The sequence below is a fragment of the Manduca sexta genome, chromosome 26, assembly GCF_014839805.1.
Source record: "Manduca sexta isolate Smith_Timp_Sample1 chromosome 26, JHU_Msex_v1.0, whole genome shotgun sequence".
Classification (NCBI taxonomy): Eukaryota; Metazoa; Arthropoda; class Insecta; order Lepidoptera; family Sphingidae; genus Manduca; species Manduca sexta.
Genome location: NC_051140.1, coordinates 13,102,125 through 13,119,705, shown reverse-complemented (window position 1 = coordinate 13,119,705; position 17,581 = coordinate 13,102,125). Strand labels below are relative to the sequence as shown.

The 17,581-nt window shown below is 34.4% G+C and overlaps 1 protein-coding gene across 1 annotated transcript in view; it reads right to left on the bottom strand.

Moving 5' to 3' along the window:
- Positions 1 to 791: 791 nt before the first annotated feature.
- The window catches only part of LOC115444671, a 44,507-nt gene continuing 27,717 nt past the window's right edge, over positions 792 to 17,581 (bottom strand). Inside the window, exons 53-67 of the mRNA XM_037443138.1 lie at positions 16,690 to 16,827; positions 16,284 to 16,604; positions 16,012 to 16,185; positions 15,768 to 15,905; positions 15,362 to 15,682; positions 15,090 to 15,263; positions 14,584 to 14,712; positions 14,100 to 14,252; positions 13,741 to 13,884; positions 12,751 to 12,881; positions 11,426 to 11,974; positions 5,962 to 6,150; positions 1,809 to 2,077; positions 1,533 to 1,721; positions 792 to 1,458 (exon numbers count right to left, since the gene is read on the bottom strand). Coding sequence (XP_037299035.1) covers positions 1,002 to 1,458; positions 1,533 to 1,721; positions 1,809 to 2,077; positions 5,962 to 6,150; positions 11,426 to 11,974; positions 12,751 to 12,881; positions 13,741 to 13,884; positions 14,100 to 14,252; positions 14,584 to 14,712; positions 15,090 to 15,263; positions 15,362 to 15,682; positions 15,768 to 15,905; positions 16,012 to 16,185; positions 16,284 to 16,604; positions 16,690 to 16,827 — 3,476 coding nt within the window. The 3' untranslated portion in view covers positions 792 to 1,001. The remainder of the gene's footprint in view (positions 1,459 to 1,532; positions 1,722 to 1,808; positions 2,078 to 5,961; positions 6,151 to 11,425; positions 11,975 to 12,750; positions 12,882 to 13,740; positions 13,885 to 14,099; positions 14,253 to 14,583; positions 14,713 to 15,089; positions 15,264 to 15,361; positions 15,683 to 15,767; positions 15,906 to 16,011; positions 16,186 to 16,283; positions 16,605 to 16,689; positions 16,828 to 17,581) is intronic.

Below are 17,581 nucleotides of genomic sequence, written 5' to 3'. Positions count from 1 at the left end.
TAAATTCCGAATTTCGCCCACGGCGGCCAATTTCAACGGAGATCAGCCAAGTACGCAGGATATATTACAGTGCACAAGTGTGTGCGCAACACACAGGTGCACTTTCCGTCCTTCACTCTCATAGTCCGGTGAGACGGCAATCCGACATGTTCGCAGAGAGATCAAGCGCAGGAATAACCGCTCTACGTGCTTTCCGAGGTATAGGGGTATCACGTCGCCAAACTTCTTGACTCCGAGCTGCGACTGAGTAATGTTTTAAGATGTAAAAACCCAGTCACAATTAATTTGACCCGACCCGGGATTCGAACCTAGGACCTCAGTGCGGTAGTTGTACTCGTACCATGTTAGGCTACCGAGACAGTCTTCTCCTTAGTATTAACAATTCCTATAGGTATCTACACATAACCGTAAGAACTTTTTATTGTTGCAGGAACTGTCCCTTCAATCTAAAATGCGACATCTTCATATAAGATCATGGTCAAAATCATCAAGAATTTCTGTTCATGGAGTTAACTTTACCTTCGAATATACTTACACGTGTTCTTCACTCTCATTGTTCCGTAAACAAAATGATTTGAAGTATTTGCTGTCTATGAGATTTCCGATATTTATTTAATAAACCATTTTTGTAAAGCATGGAGATGCTAATGAAAATTCATTAGCACCAATAACTATTATAGACAATTAATGACTATATTACGCATAGTCTGTCTTCAGGGTTTAATGATTAGGTACAAGCAAGATATTATAGTAATACTTTTCATTTATGATGTACTTAATAAATAGTTTAATTATAAATAAATAAATTTTATTATATTTTTAGTATACAACTAAATATAGACTTAACTTATCTCAATTTATGTTAGTCACAGCATTTTACCTATATATACAAGTAAAAGATGGCTTTGTTTGAGTATCTTTGTATTACATAGGCGATTTACGCAGAATTGTTAATGCGTCAGAAACATGCCATCTAACAGGCGTGATTCGCTATATTATATTTACAATTTATATATCTCGTAATCCGGCTCTGCGCTTAAATTATCATTGTCTTCCACATGGATAATCTTTTCTACATTCTCATTGAAAGTGACTACTGATTTTCTTCTAGCAGTCGGGACTTCCCCAAATTCATCTGTGTCTGATTCATCGGTAGCATCCTTTAGTTTATCTATTGATTGTATAACAGTCACGACTGGTGCTGGAGAATCAATCAGTGACATATCAACTTTAGATTCTGGTGGATATTCGTTCCTCGATGTCGTCGGCCTAACTTCTGGCTCTGGAGCAGTAGCTTGCAACATATCTTGAAGTCTCCGTTCACTTTTCTTTATTTCATCAATATTAAGTCTAGGTTTTGGTGCAATTATTATTTTTGGTTGCGAGCCGAGTGACTCATTTCTGGATGCTAAGCTGTTTTGGTCACTGAACTCGTCGTAATTGTTTCGCTCCTTTCGTCTGCAAATAAAATATTGCATAAGTCGAGTACAAGTAAAAGGATATTTTTAGAATAGTATTTTGTTTAAACTTACCGCTTTAGTATAAACCATACGGCTATCAACACGATTAGTATGAAGAGCAGGATGCTAAGGAGGATGGTCGCTACCAACAAGCCGGTATCACGTCCTGGAATGACGCATATCTCTTGACCTTCTAGATAATCTTCCAACGATACGACGCTCGCAACATTGACCGCGACTATTGCATTGTTATTTACATCACTGAAAGCAATAAAATTTATTTATTAAACCTAAACATAAAAATACGGAAAAGAAATTAACAATTGTAGATATCAATAAAGATCTTACGCAGTGAGTCGTTCAACAGACACCGGTTCACGTTCCATCATTCCATAAATATAAAGCTGTAGGGACGATCCGGTTGCTTGCGTGTTACGTTGCTTCCTTGAACTGCCATCTCGATTTGCTTGACCGCCAGCGGGCATAACAGTTGACCTCAGAGCTTTCACCTCGTACCCAAGGGCGGTGCTTAGTTCAGCCAAAATATTGAACTCATCGTCAAGGAAAGCATCTCTAACAGTTAAAATCACAATATTTTCTGTGTTTATTAATTTTACCTGAAAGAAAATAGCTGTTTAGTGTACATATATTATGAACGGTTAAATATAAGGTTAATGTTTTTGTTGCAAATTGTGGGTATTGAGTTTCACATTTTTTACATACGAAGTAGACGGTTACGAATATCGAAAAAAATGTGCGTTAAGTTAACCTGATCGGTATGTTTCTGTGACACATCATTACATTATGTTAATATAGAATTTAATTAATAAACTATGTGAATACCATGTAAATGATTCAGTATTTCCATTTACAATTAAACGAACAACCTGTTTATATCGAGAAGGTGGTTAGTCCGCATAAAAGTGCGAGGATGTGTCCCATCCGGTTTACTCATTTTGATATAAAAACCCTACAAATGCAATTAAATAATTAAGAATACGGATGCGTAAACCATAAAAAGCTAAAACTGAGTAGCAATATTTTTAATATGATTATTTTTTGATTTATCCATTATATTTTAGGAAATTTGATTTGTATAATAAAAAAAAAATGCGTTTTGAACGTTTGATATTATGATTACCTAATGCGTGAAAATATAAAAACGGCTGATTATATTCAATGGTTTTGATTGCGGCAAATTGCCGGAAGCTTAAAAAAATACCATGTCCATTATAAAACTAGTGTAAATAATATCATCGCGTATGATGTCATGTCTAAGAAGTCATACAAGGGGACAATAAAGACAACAACCTCAGCATTTTTATTCCGCTATAAACACATTTTTGGTGAGGACCTTGAAAATCCGACGACAGTGAATCAAACACAAAAGTTAAGTTGCGTTATTTACGATTGTCGGATATTTCTTTATTTTTACCGGTTCTTCGTACAGGTAAAAGAATAAATAACACATTGTGATTTATTTTGTTATGAGCTTTTTCTTTGCAAAGAGTAAAGAGGAAAAAAGGTGAGCTAGATGGAGATAACTCACGCCTTCAGGTAATCTGATACACAATATTTAGGATGCAAGACAGGTAATGTCATAGCTTTGGTTCCTCGGTCACGGAAACAAAATTTAAATAGACGCTTTGGTCGCAAAATTAACTTTAGTTATTTATTATTTGAATCTATACTCATCGTCCTTATTAGCTTACTACATATCAAAATATGGTAATAGAAATGCAAACAGTACATTATACGAGTATATCATTTTGCTCATCCCTATAGTGACATGGGCGTGAGCATAAATTATGGTACAAACAGAGCGAAAGCCGATCCATTAAAAGAAGTTGTAACACCCGAATTCGATAGATTGATATAATTAAAATACAATGTATGATTTTACGTTAACACAATTCGCTGCTGACTAGGTATGCAAAAATTATTGCCACCTGGATGTTTTGTGCGATTTATTTCTTTTCCATTTTGTATTTTCGTGTAGAGTTACTTGGAATCATTTACAAGGCATGACTTATTGGTTAATACAGAAGATTTGAATAGTTTTATTTAAATAAGCTCCGCAGGTAACAGCGACCTTTTGATACTAACAAAACATGGTTTTATTCAGTTATGCTACAAAATTACATTAGTGTAAAGGATAAAAATACTTAATATAAAAAAAATAACAGGTTATAAAACAATAAAAAAAGGTGCGTATAGCCTTCCGTGTTTCTTAAATTTTACATTTTCTATGTCACGGCATTTATAAAATGGCATCTAACGACTAAAGCATATTGTAATTTATGAACAATTTTAAGACGTATTACAAATAATTATATATATTTTTTAAAAAATCATTTGCATTAAATTAAAAATCTTGAATTGTAGGCAAAGTTTGCCAAAGATTCTTGGCATAATGTGGATGCACTAGTTGCGGTTCTATTGACTCTTCTGGGATAAAGCAAATGTTATTAAACAATTGAATTCACAGATAGTACTAGTTAAAACACGTCCGAAAAGTTAAATAATAAATAATAACTTATAAATGTTTGTACCACAATTTACATTTGATATTCTAATAAATGCATTATTTGATATTTAAAAAAATATATATGTCCGGTATTAGTTTTAATGTAATATGCCACTAGTTTTTAATTCCCAAAAATAAAAAAAATGCGATGTTATAAAATTATCCCTACGAAATAGAATTATTGGTCTAAAGTTATGCTGATTCATAACAAAAGTTTTCTTGCATCTATTTGTCAAACAGAAGTTTTATCTACATAGTATTTGTTAATTACTACGTACTTTATTCATAATTTTATATAGAATTTTAGTCCATTGAAAAGTTAAATTTGGGGTTGCGTTTTTTAGAGGACGCAATTTTATTTTTTTGAAGTGTAGGGGGGGTCAGTCTAAAGCTAAAACCAAGTTTGTGGGGTCGCCACCCTTGTCCCACGGCCGCCATCTTGAAAATAGGGGTTGAAATGGTTTTACGATGTATCTCTTAAACTATTTATCTGACAAAAATGTATAAATATTTTTTGTTGCAAATTAAATTCTCTACAACTTTGGTCTAGTAACTTTTGTCGTAGAACTATAAATAAAAAAGTTATAAGCGAAAATGTTAAGAAATTCAATGTTAAGCAATATCCATATCAGAACGTGTGTTTATAAGGTTCATAATACTTTTTTTGTACTCTCATTAATACCCAAATACCCAAGGGACCATTAGGGAACAAAAGAACATCTGCCTGCTATTATTATTATTATTTCTAACCTCTCTTATTGTAAGAATAGCTGATAATATTGTGTTGAAGTTGTCGTAAGTAAGTTTTTTATTAGCATTTTAACTTTTAAAAGTCTTTTAAAAGTCAAAATGCTCATAAAAAAAAGTAGTTTTCACTAAAGTTAAAATCGTGTCTAAAATCATTCGAAATCGTCTTCACAATTAGAAACAGAATAAAATACATCCGCACGTACAGAAATATGTAGCACAACTAAAACATATAAGTTGAACGATATTATCAGCTATTCTTACAATAAGAGAGGTTAGAAATAATAATAATAATAGCAGGCAGATGTTCTTTTGTTCCCTAATGGTCCCTTGGGTATTTGGGTATTAATGAGAGTACAAAAAAGTATTATGAACCTTATAAACACACGTTCTGGATGACGTTGCAATGGATATTGCTTAACATTGAATTTCTTAACATTTTCGCTTATAACTTTTTATTTATAGTTCTACAACAAAAGTTACTAGACCAAAGTTGTAGAGAATTTAATTTGCAACAAAAATATTTATACATTTTTGTCAGATAAATAGTTTAAGAGATACATCGTAAAAATCATTTCAACCCAAGATGCCGGCCGTCGGACAAGGGTGGCGACCCCACAAACTTGGTTTTAGCTTTAGACTGACCCCCCCTACACTTCAAAAAAATAAAATTGCGTCCTCTAAAAAACGCAAGGTAAGGCCTAAAAAATGTAACATTTCAATGGACTATTTATGTAATTAAATTTAAGTTATTATAAACAGCGAAATTTTATAAATTATTATAACGAGAAAAATATGCTAAACGAATGTTTATATTTCATTAATACTTTGCAAATCGTTCTATAAAAAATTGTACTGTGTGAAAAAGAAATAATGTGATAATCTTTGCGCCACTCTGTATGTATTTATAAAATGCTAACACGTTTTAATAAAATTAAAATAGCAGAACATTTCAAATAAACACTAACGCATTAATACTAAAGATATTGCATAGACATTATATATAATATTTATAATGTCAATCATTTCATACCATCTAAATGTATCGACAATCTGTGGATCCACTAAGATTGCGTCATATTCATGTATTTTGATGACAGTACAGATTTCTAGGTGCAGACCGACGGCAAGAATTTTCCGTATCACAACTGATTTTAGACTAGAGATTACGATAGTTTATTGTAATCATCTGTAAGCTGTTACAACTGCAACTACAGGTTTACTTACCAGAAGCTCTATGGAGCCACTGAGACCTGTGCCTCGCCGATCGGTAGCGTGTATTACAAGCCGTGTATTGTTTTCTAAATTGACTCCATCCCGCACGTGAACAAAGCCAGTTGTCGGCGCGACTGATATCAATTCTTCAGTGCTCCAGTAAACTAAAGCTGCATTTATACCGACGTCTGCATCAGTCGCCTGAAAACAATACGATATTTTCCTTATTGTCAGTTTTTTTGTTCAAATCTCTTAACATCCTTTCTTATTTAAAAATGAAGGAATGTGCAGTATTTTTTTTATTTCATTAACTATGTTGGGGACATTAGCGTTGTTAGGAACAGGAAGGGGAGGTCAAGGTTGAGCTGCTCCGATCCTATAAACATCTTTGTCCGTCTTGGAAAAAGTCTCGCGGTTTCAGTTAGCTGCCTCCCTACAGAAAGTTCCTGGCTACGCCAATGGATTTCGGGATAACCTTGCAGACTGCAACCTATCTCAATGAAAATACAACACAAACATGCTTAAGAGTTGACTCGGGTCTGATGCAAATTTTTTTTTGCACATATTTTTGTATAATGGATGTCAGAGGTCATAATGGCTTAAACAAAAATAATTTTAATTACATTCTGGCAATGAGAAGCTACAACATACTTAAACAAAGCTAGCAATGTAAATTTTATTATAATGTATATCCAGATATTTTTTTTACAATCCTAAATACCATTAACTTATATTATAAATGCGAAAATAATTGTTAATTTGTCTGTCTATTATGCTTTCACGGCTGAACCACTTAAACAATTTCGAATAAATTTGGTAAGGAGATTGTTCGATACTCTGGAAAGTAGGTAGGCTAATTTTTATGCCGTAAAATTTTGAGACATTGGTAGAGCCGTGAATAAAATCTAAAAAAAAATAGAGATAAGAGTAAAAACAAATATCACTATCCACATAAGTAAATCCTTTTAAACTCCAAAAAATGCTTGACACTGGGTTTAAAAAGAAATAATGCTTTAGTATCTTTATGTGGGATTTCGATAGCCTCCTTCTGAGACATTTTGGCAGGAATCTTATATTTATTATTAAAAGCTGAACGTAACGTTACGAGCATGATGCAAACACTTAATATATACCCGACAGAAAAACACACAAAATGTTAACATTCAAAACTAGTTAGTAATATAATGTTTATAATAAATTCTACATTAATATAAAACAAGACGTAGGTAACTAACCCGTTTGGTGTTTAAACAATGTCTAAAACTACTCTGAGCTTTGTATAAATTATTCCTTTGTACTTATTGCTAGTGGTAAAACTATAAACACGGAACGAATTAACAGCAGTGGGATATTGTTTTCAGACTTAATTTTTGCCAGCAGAGACTTTTCTGTCCTAAGGCACTGGTCTTACTGCCTACGATGAACGAGAAGCGATTAGGTATAGAAACTATAAACGAGTTAGCGACCTTTGAGGAGCGAGTGTATAGTTTTGATAGTTTTGTCGCTGGGCTATAGCAACTGTTCGACTGCGATGGGCTATTACTCGCAAAACTTCTTCAGAGTGAGTTCTCGCCGGTAGTGTGAACAGTCAGCGATCAACTATTTATATATGTCTCTTTATTTATATGAGATCTACATCTATTATACGTTTCTTGAACAAGAATATAGTAGATACGTCGCTTTCTCGTAGGCGGTGACACAAGCGCCTCACACCCGCCGCTGCACCTTGTAAGCCAGGATCAGCAATGGCACGCATTTTATGACACTGACTGGTGAAGCCCGGCGGGTGTTAGGGAACATTAATCTGACATTATACCGAAACGACATTAATCAAATAGAAGGATGAGGAGGAGTTGGAAATATTTATTGTCCATTTCCATCCATAGCAAAGTGGTAGATAAAATAATGAATTAAGGAAGCATTTTAAGGACATTTATAACTGGAACAGCTAGTTGTAAAGCACCACTAAATCAATTAATAAATGAAAGGGTCCTATCATATTATGGGCTATTAGATTTATTTCAGTTATAGACATGACAAAAGCCGTAAAGCACGAAAATTCCGTCTATTTTTGGCAGCAGTACTTAACCGATTGTCAAAAATTAAAAAGAATGCCAAATGTAGAACCGGTAGCAGACGTGCTCAACACTCATTAAAGAGACAACTTGGGCATTGGTATGTGTACGTGTGTATTATGTGTGTACAGTTGGTTAGTAGTTCTTAAACAAATTTAAAATTTCAAAATATGGCGTATATAATTTAATATCCTTAGTAATATTTTTCTGCACAAAAAATATTTTGACAAAAATATTTATATTAAACTTAACGTTTATAGATAATGAGCAGTGTGTGATTCGAATTTGTGAAGCAATTATAGTACGGACTGTACCTACATACGATTGGAGAAGTTTCCACCGCGCCCCAGCTTTTGGGCACTTCAAACTTTTTATACTTATTAAATTAAGTAGGTACTTAACTTGTAAGTTCATTGGGGACAAAAACAAATTTAATTTGCTAAACACGGTCTTTTAATTTCTTTTGAGGCGAAATAGAAAATTATTCTGTATCATAAATATATACCCCTCGGTAGTCGACATAATTATGCCGGCCTGTTGGAACCGCAAATACATAGGCTGATCTCAAAAATATGACAAAACCTTATTAGGAGGCAAGATAGCGGGTTTCGACTTACAGTTGATCGAGTAAATTTGTGTTTTAACTAAGCATAGCTTAGCGAATATTTTATAAGTAAGACTGAAAATGTCTACTAGAGATTTTACTTGAAGATGAGATTGATTTATTAATTCTGCCCTTAATTTATAAGTGTGAGAAACGTAGAGCAGTATTATGGAATATAATTCGAAATGCTGGTTGGTGTTGCGGATGTTTTTGGGCAGTCGTGACCATGACTATCACCGGAGCGACTTGATCGTACCGTTAAATATCTACATTTGCACTGATTTTTGATATTCCATAGATCGGAAGTAATAGATCATGTTTTGTTAGTATCTTTATTCTTAAAGATAAATAACTTTTAAACATATTATCGAATCTCGATGAAGGCATTTTATTAAGGCACCCTCGTCATGATGTTGCCGAAATAAGGGCGATAAAACGATGTAAGATACGGGAAGTGTGAAATATTTTTAGAAAAATTGGGAAAAACATGCTATTTATTATAAAGAAATACAAGGTTATTAATTTTTCACATATAAGTATATATATAAGCATTTCTCGTTTAACTTTCTAGATGTTTGATTAAAATTAGACATATACTTTCACATAACAATAGGTAGGTTAACAAGAATAAACATGTTTAATTAATTTATCGCCTTACGTATGAAGGTAATTAATACCTATATAAAAACATGCAACTCGATCTGATAATAATGCGAAACTTGAGATGGATCTTCGATACTCGATCACCCCAACAACAGATTATAAAATAAGCCTTTCTGATGCCTCGCAATAACAGAATATATGTATGTAATTCTTTTCTGATTAATTAATACACGACAGACAGAAGTCAAGTTATTTATTTTATAAGGTTGACGAATATCGGAGTTTGCGATCATTTTCTAGACGGCCCTGGCTTAGGATTTGCAGAGTAGCGGAGATAGCTGCAAAGAGATAAGCTTTACAGCTTTGGATTTACGGAACGCTTTTTGAATTACACATACTTTGTAAAATAGTTTACAGCCGCCTAATGTTTCTATCTTATAAGGTATATATGGTATATAAGAGATAGGGTATAATCTTACTAATTGTATCTTATCAATAACAGTATTTGGATGTTAGAAGTTAACCCAGAAACAACTGATCCAGGTAAACCATGTAATAGCCATACATAGGTTGCTATTTATCCCGGAAATTTACTCCTGAAAAATGTAATGGTATTTGTAATCTGATTTGTTACATAGATGGTTCTGGAATCGTTCAGGGTTTTATGGACTTTTGTTGCGGGTAAGGATTTCCATGCAGGCGAAGTCGCGTGCTAATATAAATGTGTCAGTTTGTGAAAATATTGAGACGATAGAAATAAATTAAAAGAACCTCACAGCGATGTACCAAATCCTGGTTTAACATATTGTATGTTACTTTTCATCCCGGAACATATTACTGACTTTTTTATAGGAAGAAATTTTTCGGGCGGAACTGCTACCATAACCTAGATGCAAAACTCCGTTTTGATTGGAAATCCAAAACTATTATGCAAAAGGCAGAAATTTCTCATTAAAATGCAGAATAAAATCCAGTATTGTAAGCTTATTATGTTTTGCTGTATCATTGCTGCGGTTGGAGTTACACAGTGCCATTGAGGTTTTATTAACAATGTGAATAACATATAAGCTCCTTTACTGCGTGTGTTGTTAACAAATAAAAAGTATAATATGACAAATAAATACAAAAAAGAATTAAGTTGTTTTATAAACGTATGCATGACCGATTACGTTATTGTTATACAATATATTATGTGTTATACACAAGAATTTGCATTATTTACTTATTTATATTATTCATTATGCACGATTATATTTTATTTTATTCGTAAGCCAGTGTCATGTTTATAAATAAAGTCATTTACTATGTCCATCATACCTAAATCCTGTTTGTGTAATTTTAGTCTCCTCTCGATATTTCGGTAAAAGCTAATGGACAAATTATAATTTTGTTAGTAGGTTTTTTATGTGTGCTTAAGTGAATTTTAGTGAATCTATAAAAGCATTAGTCATCATCAATAATAAATAAAATAGGATACATTGTAATCCAATTTATATATAAAAAATTGGTAAATAACGTTAAGACCTTCCCCCCACCAAACGGCCTTGAGCAGTCGTTCTATAAATTTTCGGTATACGAGTCAACGAGAATAGTCTTTTATGAATAATTGCTTTAAAAACAATTTTACGTCTGTTTGAAAATTTTAAACTATCAAAATGTTCCTTATTAATTTGCCAGCGATCGTTGCAAATTAACATGATGTGTACTTTAGGAGTAGATAAATGGAATAAAAAAATGTCGTGGCATTTTCATTACGAAACCAATGAAACAATAAGCAAAATAAAAAATAATAAAAAAAAAAAACAACCAAAGTAAAGATAACTAAAATATTATAAAATACGATGTTTGGTTTTTCTTATTAATAGCTTTTAATTATTATTACTATATGGTCAGTGCGCGGTTTTGTTACGAAGACCGTCATTAGTCATTACACATTGTTATTCTTTATCGTTGTGCAGATTCTACCAAAGATAAAGTTAAATTTTAAACAGGTGACTGAGTTGACGCTTCCCTCAGATTTTCAAGGTTACCTAATCGAAGTGATATTGCATTAATGGAATAGAGTATTAAATTATGGATTTAATTGCCCGGATGATTATCAAAAAAAACTAAAAAAACTATTTCCTCGTTTATTACATAAATGGATTCCCTTTGTCTAATACTAAATACAATATTTATTTATTAGTTGACTTACCTGTAACTCCGCTAAAGAACGGGGCATAACAGTTTCCACTAAGTCGTCTATCGGATAGCCAACTGCGATTGGTTCATTTTCTTTTCCGATAAATATTGGACGATTATCATTTATATCATTGACGATTAAATTGACTAAACTTCGCCTGGGATTGTAAGAAATGTTGTCAGTTAGGATCCATTCATTAGTTCCGTAATCGTACCGACTAAGCCATTCTGGTCTTGTATCAAGCGAGCGTTTCATTCTAGCGGTTTCATCATTACATAGTAATGTGAGTTCCACTTGGACTTGTGACAATGTCATAAAAGCTATGGATTCGTGCTCTCTGTCGATTGCCTTTGTATGTAATCCTGCTTCATCAATGTATAGCCACGACTGATTAGCTGGCCAACGGTTGGTAAGAACGAAGCGGCATCCTGGATGCTCAGTTTCGTTTAGAACGACTAGATTTTGATGAGCTACTTCTTCGTCTCTGTTTAGGATTATTAACGGTGGCAACACCAGGTTGTCATCACCACAAGTTGTTACTGTGGTCACGGTTATGTGGAGCTGTGAAAGAAGAAAAGAATGGTATTAAATATGCAAGTAATGCAACATTGTGGTCATATTCCGTCATAAAAATTATTAAACAGGTCGATGCAATCAAAGTAAAATGCTTATTACCATTACAAATGTCAGACACAAGGATGTCTTTCTTAAGATGTGTCCATAAATTCATAAACATTACAATAATAATTAAATAACATGACACAGGAAGCCACAGATATTATAACAATGAATACTGAAGCGAAGAATGCAAGTACGAATATAAACTAGTGTCATGTAAATGACAACATATTTATAGAATTTATTTCAGATTATATTATAACCCCCTTATTCATAGACGTTTTTTTATCAAAGGACGGAGCAATGCTGTGATAACAAGTCTGTTTCTCAGTACCCAACGGCACTAAGAAACAGACATAGGGCCGTAGTGATTGGCTAATATTAAGGTACAACAATATAAGCCAATCACAACGGCTCTATGTCTACGAACTGCGAAGGCTGTCATGCCGTCAGCACTGAAAAACAGACTTGTTATCACAGCTTTGCTCCGTCCTTAGATAAAAAAAGTCTATGAATACGGGCGTAACTATATGGTATGGATTTGATAATTTTAACGATATAAACGATCCGAACCTAAATCGTTGAACCGATCTCGAAAAGAAACCAATCAAAATAACTGTAAAGCATATTAAGACAAAAACTTTGTTCTTTTTTCGCGATGGATCGAAAAAGCGATTGGGGTTGTTTAATGAAAATGGCTGTAAGACAATTTCACATACCGTAGCCTCAGATCGGGCCTGTGTAAAGACAGTAGTTGCGATAACTACCGCAGAATAAACTCCGCTAGGCGCTGGAGCGGATAAATGGACTTCACCATTGTCGTTTATTGAGAGCCGGTCTGCAAGATGATCTGGAAATAATATTTTATAAATCACAGTTTTATATTGTACTGTACTTTGTTTAGCCGACTCCGTCAGATCTAAAGAATGGCTATGTAGGTTTAGTATTGTATCATGTGTAGGTACTATGGTTTCTTTTTTAGTTACTTTCTAGATGTTAAATATTTATCGCAATAGGCAAAGACTTCGTTCAATTATATAATTTTTATTACGATATCTTAATAAACGATTTTGATTATAATTTTATGCAAAAATAAAGTAAAGCCTGTAGGTAGAGATGTAGCTTGTAGGTGTCGACTCATATAAATTAAAACGTTATTACAGTTGCGTGCCAGCGCGGTTGTAGAGGTGACAAAACCGTAATTATTGAAGACCGCAATTTTTAGTAATAGTACTTTTAAAAATACTTCGCAGTCGGATTTTAATTCTTTAGCTTATATTTTCAAACGAAAGATTTGGTTACTTAAAGATATTTAAACTAAATAAAATTGTTCTTTATAATCATAAATATTCAAGTATAAGAGTAGCTTATATATAAAAGTAGATAATAAATAAATTGTAGTATAATTCATACCATATTTCATATAGTAAGTTCGCAAAAATGTAAGATTGCTTAAAATTTGTTCAAGGCGTTTGGTTTCAATAGCATCATAATACTGTCCCATTTTTATATATGTTATTACCTATTATGTATGAGATAACAATATATTTAAAATGTTTTCCTGATAACGAGATTATATTACTAGAAACGCAGCCAGTGAATATAACTCTCTCTCCAAAACCTAAGTATCTAATTTTCTATACCATTTTGAAAATTATTTCTGAATCCTAAAATAGGTAAGTCCTGTAAATGCATAGTTCGCTACTTACCATTAGATGATATAGAGTATCTGATGGTTTCTCCATTGTCAGCAGTCGCAACCACGCGTCCAATGAAGCCAGTCTGTGTGTTGTCCACGCTCAGGCTGTATGAGGGAGAGTTGAACGTGACCACAGGTATAGAAGGCTCTTCACCTAAGAAAAAACTTTATGTTGATCATTATGTTCTATATATTATATAATTCCGTATCACTTAATGGAAAAAAAAGTTTTTTTTTAATTCTAAAGGATAAATTTCATTTATTTTGAATTAATTATAATTGAAATTACATAATATACAAAAATCCTGTAAATACTTCTTGTCAAAATAGTAGACAAAAGAAAGAACATAAAAAGTGAAGAATGATTACCTGAATGATCTACGACAAGCAACAGAATAGCGCGCGCAGTAGACACTTGCAGCTCCAACGCTATGTGATTGACGTTTGGTATTGTGGCCCAATTCCACTTTTGCACAAATAGTTCACCATTCGACACCCGCGCCACGAACAAACCCGAGAACTCTGAATAATGTTAATGAGGTATAATTTATGTGGAGGAAATTTACAAGCAATTGCTGTTTGTAGAATATATTTTATATCCGCCTGTACAGCAATATAATGGCCCACGTAAGTGTGTCACGTTTCGGGATCAGTCTGTGTATATCCGGTTCCAACAGGCCGGCACAATTGTGTCGACTATCGAGAGGTAATCATCTCTCATCAGTCGACATTCAACTTCACCCTACTCCACTTACCATCAGGTTCAGAGAGGCTAATTTGCCGTGCCCCTATAAAAAACAATACACAGAAATTAAGAACAAATAATTGGAAGAACAAGGCGCTGGGTCCTTACCGCCATTTATTTCAATATTTTGATCAGTATAGCCTTCAAGTAGAATTTTTTCATGCACGACGACATTGTTTCGAATAATTCCATCATATAGAACTCTATCAAAACGCACATCCAATTCTATGTTCGCATCTGAAATCAACAAAACAATCCCTTAACCTGCCTGAACGCAATATTTTTTTTTATAAATGTTGGTTTGCCTTAAACGATTTGATGTATGAAAACCACAGTCGTAAGATAATGATAATACTAAGAAGAGACATGTAGAAAAGTAACAAATTCTAGGATAAAACATATAAATTAGAATACATTAAATTCAACAATAATTATGATTCATAAACGAGTCCTTTTCATCGGGGACGACTATTGATGAATAATTCCACTTCTTTCTTCGAGGCATTAAAAATACCCTCTGTAAATGATTTAAAAATAATATGAGTGACAAGACGTAGCATGTTGTAAACAATGTGAACGAATATTTTTATACAAACTGAAGATATTGTACCTACCGTTATTCAATGAGATGACAATCGTAGCTCTGGCATTAGAACTACCAGGCCTTTGAGCGACAACAAAGAAGATGAGATGTCGGTTGTTTGCCATTACTGCTCCAGGTATCTCGTTAGTTAAAGTCAGAATCGCCGAGTTTTGTGATCGCGTGAGACCAAACCACTGAGAGTCATCTGAAAGAAAGATCAGCATTAGCGTCTGTGTTCTACACCGTTCAGCGGAGTATAGATACAGTTAAATTTATAACCAATCGAAATAAAGCAACACGTACCTCCTTCTAGAGTGAACTGCACCGTGGCGTCGTATCCTTGAGATAGTGTGATCGGTGTGGTAAACACGAGACCTCCCACTTCGGTAAAGGTGCCAGTGTAATGGGTTGCGCTGAAAACGAGCTCAACAATCGGAATGAGGTCACTTTCCGCGACAACAGTAAGCACGACCGTGGTGTGCGCCGTGACGGCACCCGGAGCCGAAGCCTGCACTTCGAGAACTATTATGCCGTTAGCAGGCATTGACGCTGCAGGAATGGGGTTCCGCAGTGCGATGCTTACGGTTTGACCCACTGAGGTTGGCTGGAAGTGTGAGGCGAGATCTGAAATAAAGGCAATAATGTAAGTAGCTCAAGCGTTACTTGTCAAAAGATTAAATTGACGCATATATTCATATTGTGTACGTACCTCCGTGTAGCATGAAAGTTACGCTCGGGGTGTAACCTTCACTGAGTACTATCGGGTCAACAGTTACTGCGTTATTTATGAAGGTACCGACGTACGTGACCCTTTCGAAGCCGAGCAGGCTCATTCCGTCATTGTATTCTGAAAAATGAACGGACAAAAATGTTGACAGTTAGTTTTGCTCATTTTTTGGTACTTATATTAAACGTATATAGGTAAAAATTATGCGAGTTTGACAGAGGCCTACCGTCTGCTAGCGCGATGACAATGGTGCTTCTGGCATCTGCGCTACCGGGTCTTCGAGCGACGATGGAGAAGATGAGATTTCGATTGTTTGCTATTACTGCTGCAGGAATCGCGTTGGTTAAAGTCAGAATCGCCGAGTTTTGTGATCGCGTCAGACCGAACCACTGAGAGTCATCTGAAAGAAAGATCAGCATCAGCGTCTGTGATCTACACAGGTCAGCGGATTATAGATACGGTAAAATTAATTACTAATCGAAATAAAACAACACGTACTTCCTTCTAGAGTGAACTGCACAGTGGCGTCGTATCCTCGAGATAGTGTGATCGGTGTGGTAAACACGAGACCTCCCACTTCGGTAAAGGTGCCAGTGTAATGGGTTGCGCTGAAAACGAGCTCAACAATCGGAATGAGGTCACTTTCCGTGATAACAGTAAGCACGACCGTGGTGTGCGCCGTGACGGCACCCGGAGCCGAAGCCTGCACTTCGAGAACTATTATGCCGTTAGCAGGCATTGACGCTGCAGGAATGGGGTTCAGCAGTGCGATGCTTACGGTTTGACCCACTGAGGTTGGCTGGAAGTGTGAGGCGAGATCTGAAATAAAGGCAATAATGTAAGTAGCTCAAGCGTTACTTGTCAAAAGATTAAATTGACGCATATATTCATATTGTGTACGTACCTCCGTGTAGCGTGAAAGTTACGCTCGGGGTGTAACCTTCACTGAGTACTATCGGGTCAACAGTTACTGCGTTATTTATGAAGGTACCGATGTACGTGACCCTTTCGAAGCCGAGCAGGCTCATTCCGTCATTGTATTCTGAAAAATGAACAGACGAAAGTGTAGACAGTTAGTTTATGCACATTATTTGGTACTTGGGCAATTCTCTGAACTACAAAAAAACAGGTTTTTTGTCAGATAATGTGTGTTTTTTGGTCATTTTTAATTATATCTATATTTCATATTGTACTTATACTAGTTTTCTACAAAGGCCTATTCATATATTTTTTTATATTATATTATAATATTCCAGTAAAAAAAAAAATACGGAAAATCTCATTCATATGGCGCGTCCACACGTCCAACTTACGATTTTAATTTTTAAAAAAAAAATATATACAATATTTTAATTAGTTGAAAGTAGCTAAATCGATATTTAAACTATGCGCCCGTGATTTACCATTTATAGTGGATTAATTATTAAAAACCAATCGTATTTACAGAAGTTTTAAAAATGTCCAGACGTATTTGCATAATTTCTATGGCTCATGCTTTCGCCAAGTACCTGCAGTAACTGTGAAGACATATCGGCCGAAATGTTTCGGCATATCTTTGGTGATAGATGCAGCCGTGCTAGCGTGAAGTAAGAATGTTCCTATGTAGCGTAAATAGTGAATTAAACACGAAAATATCAACGATTCTGGCTTTTGTAAGTTACGTGGCCTAATTTTTATGATCGTATTTTATTTAATTTATATTAACACAATACTCTCTATAACATAGCACCGAGAATCGAAACAGTTTTAAAATTCTTTAATGTATTTGTTACTTGTGAATTCTGATAAAATAAGAA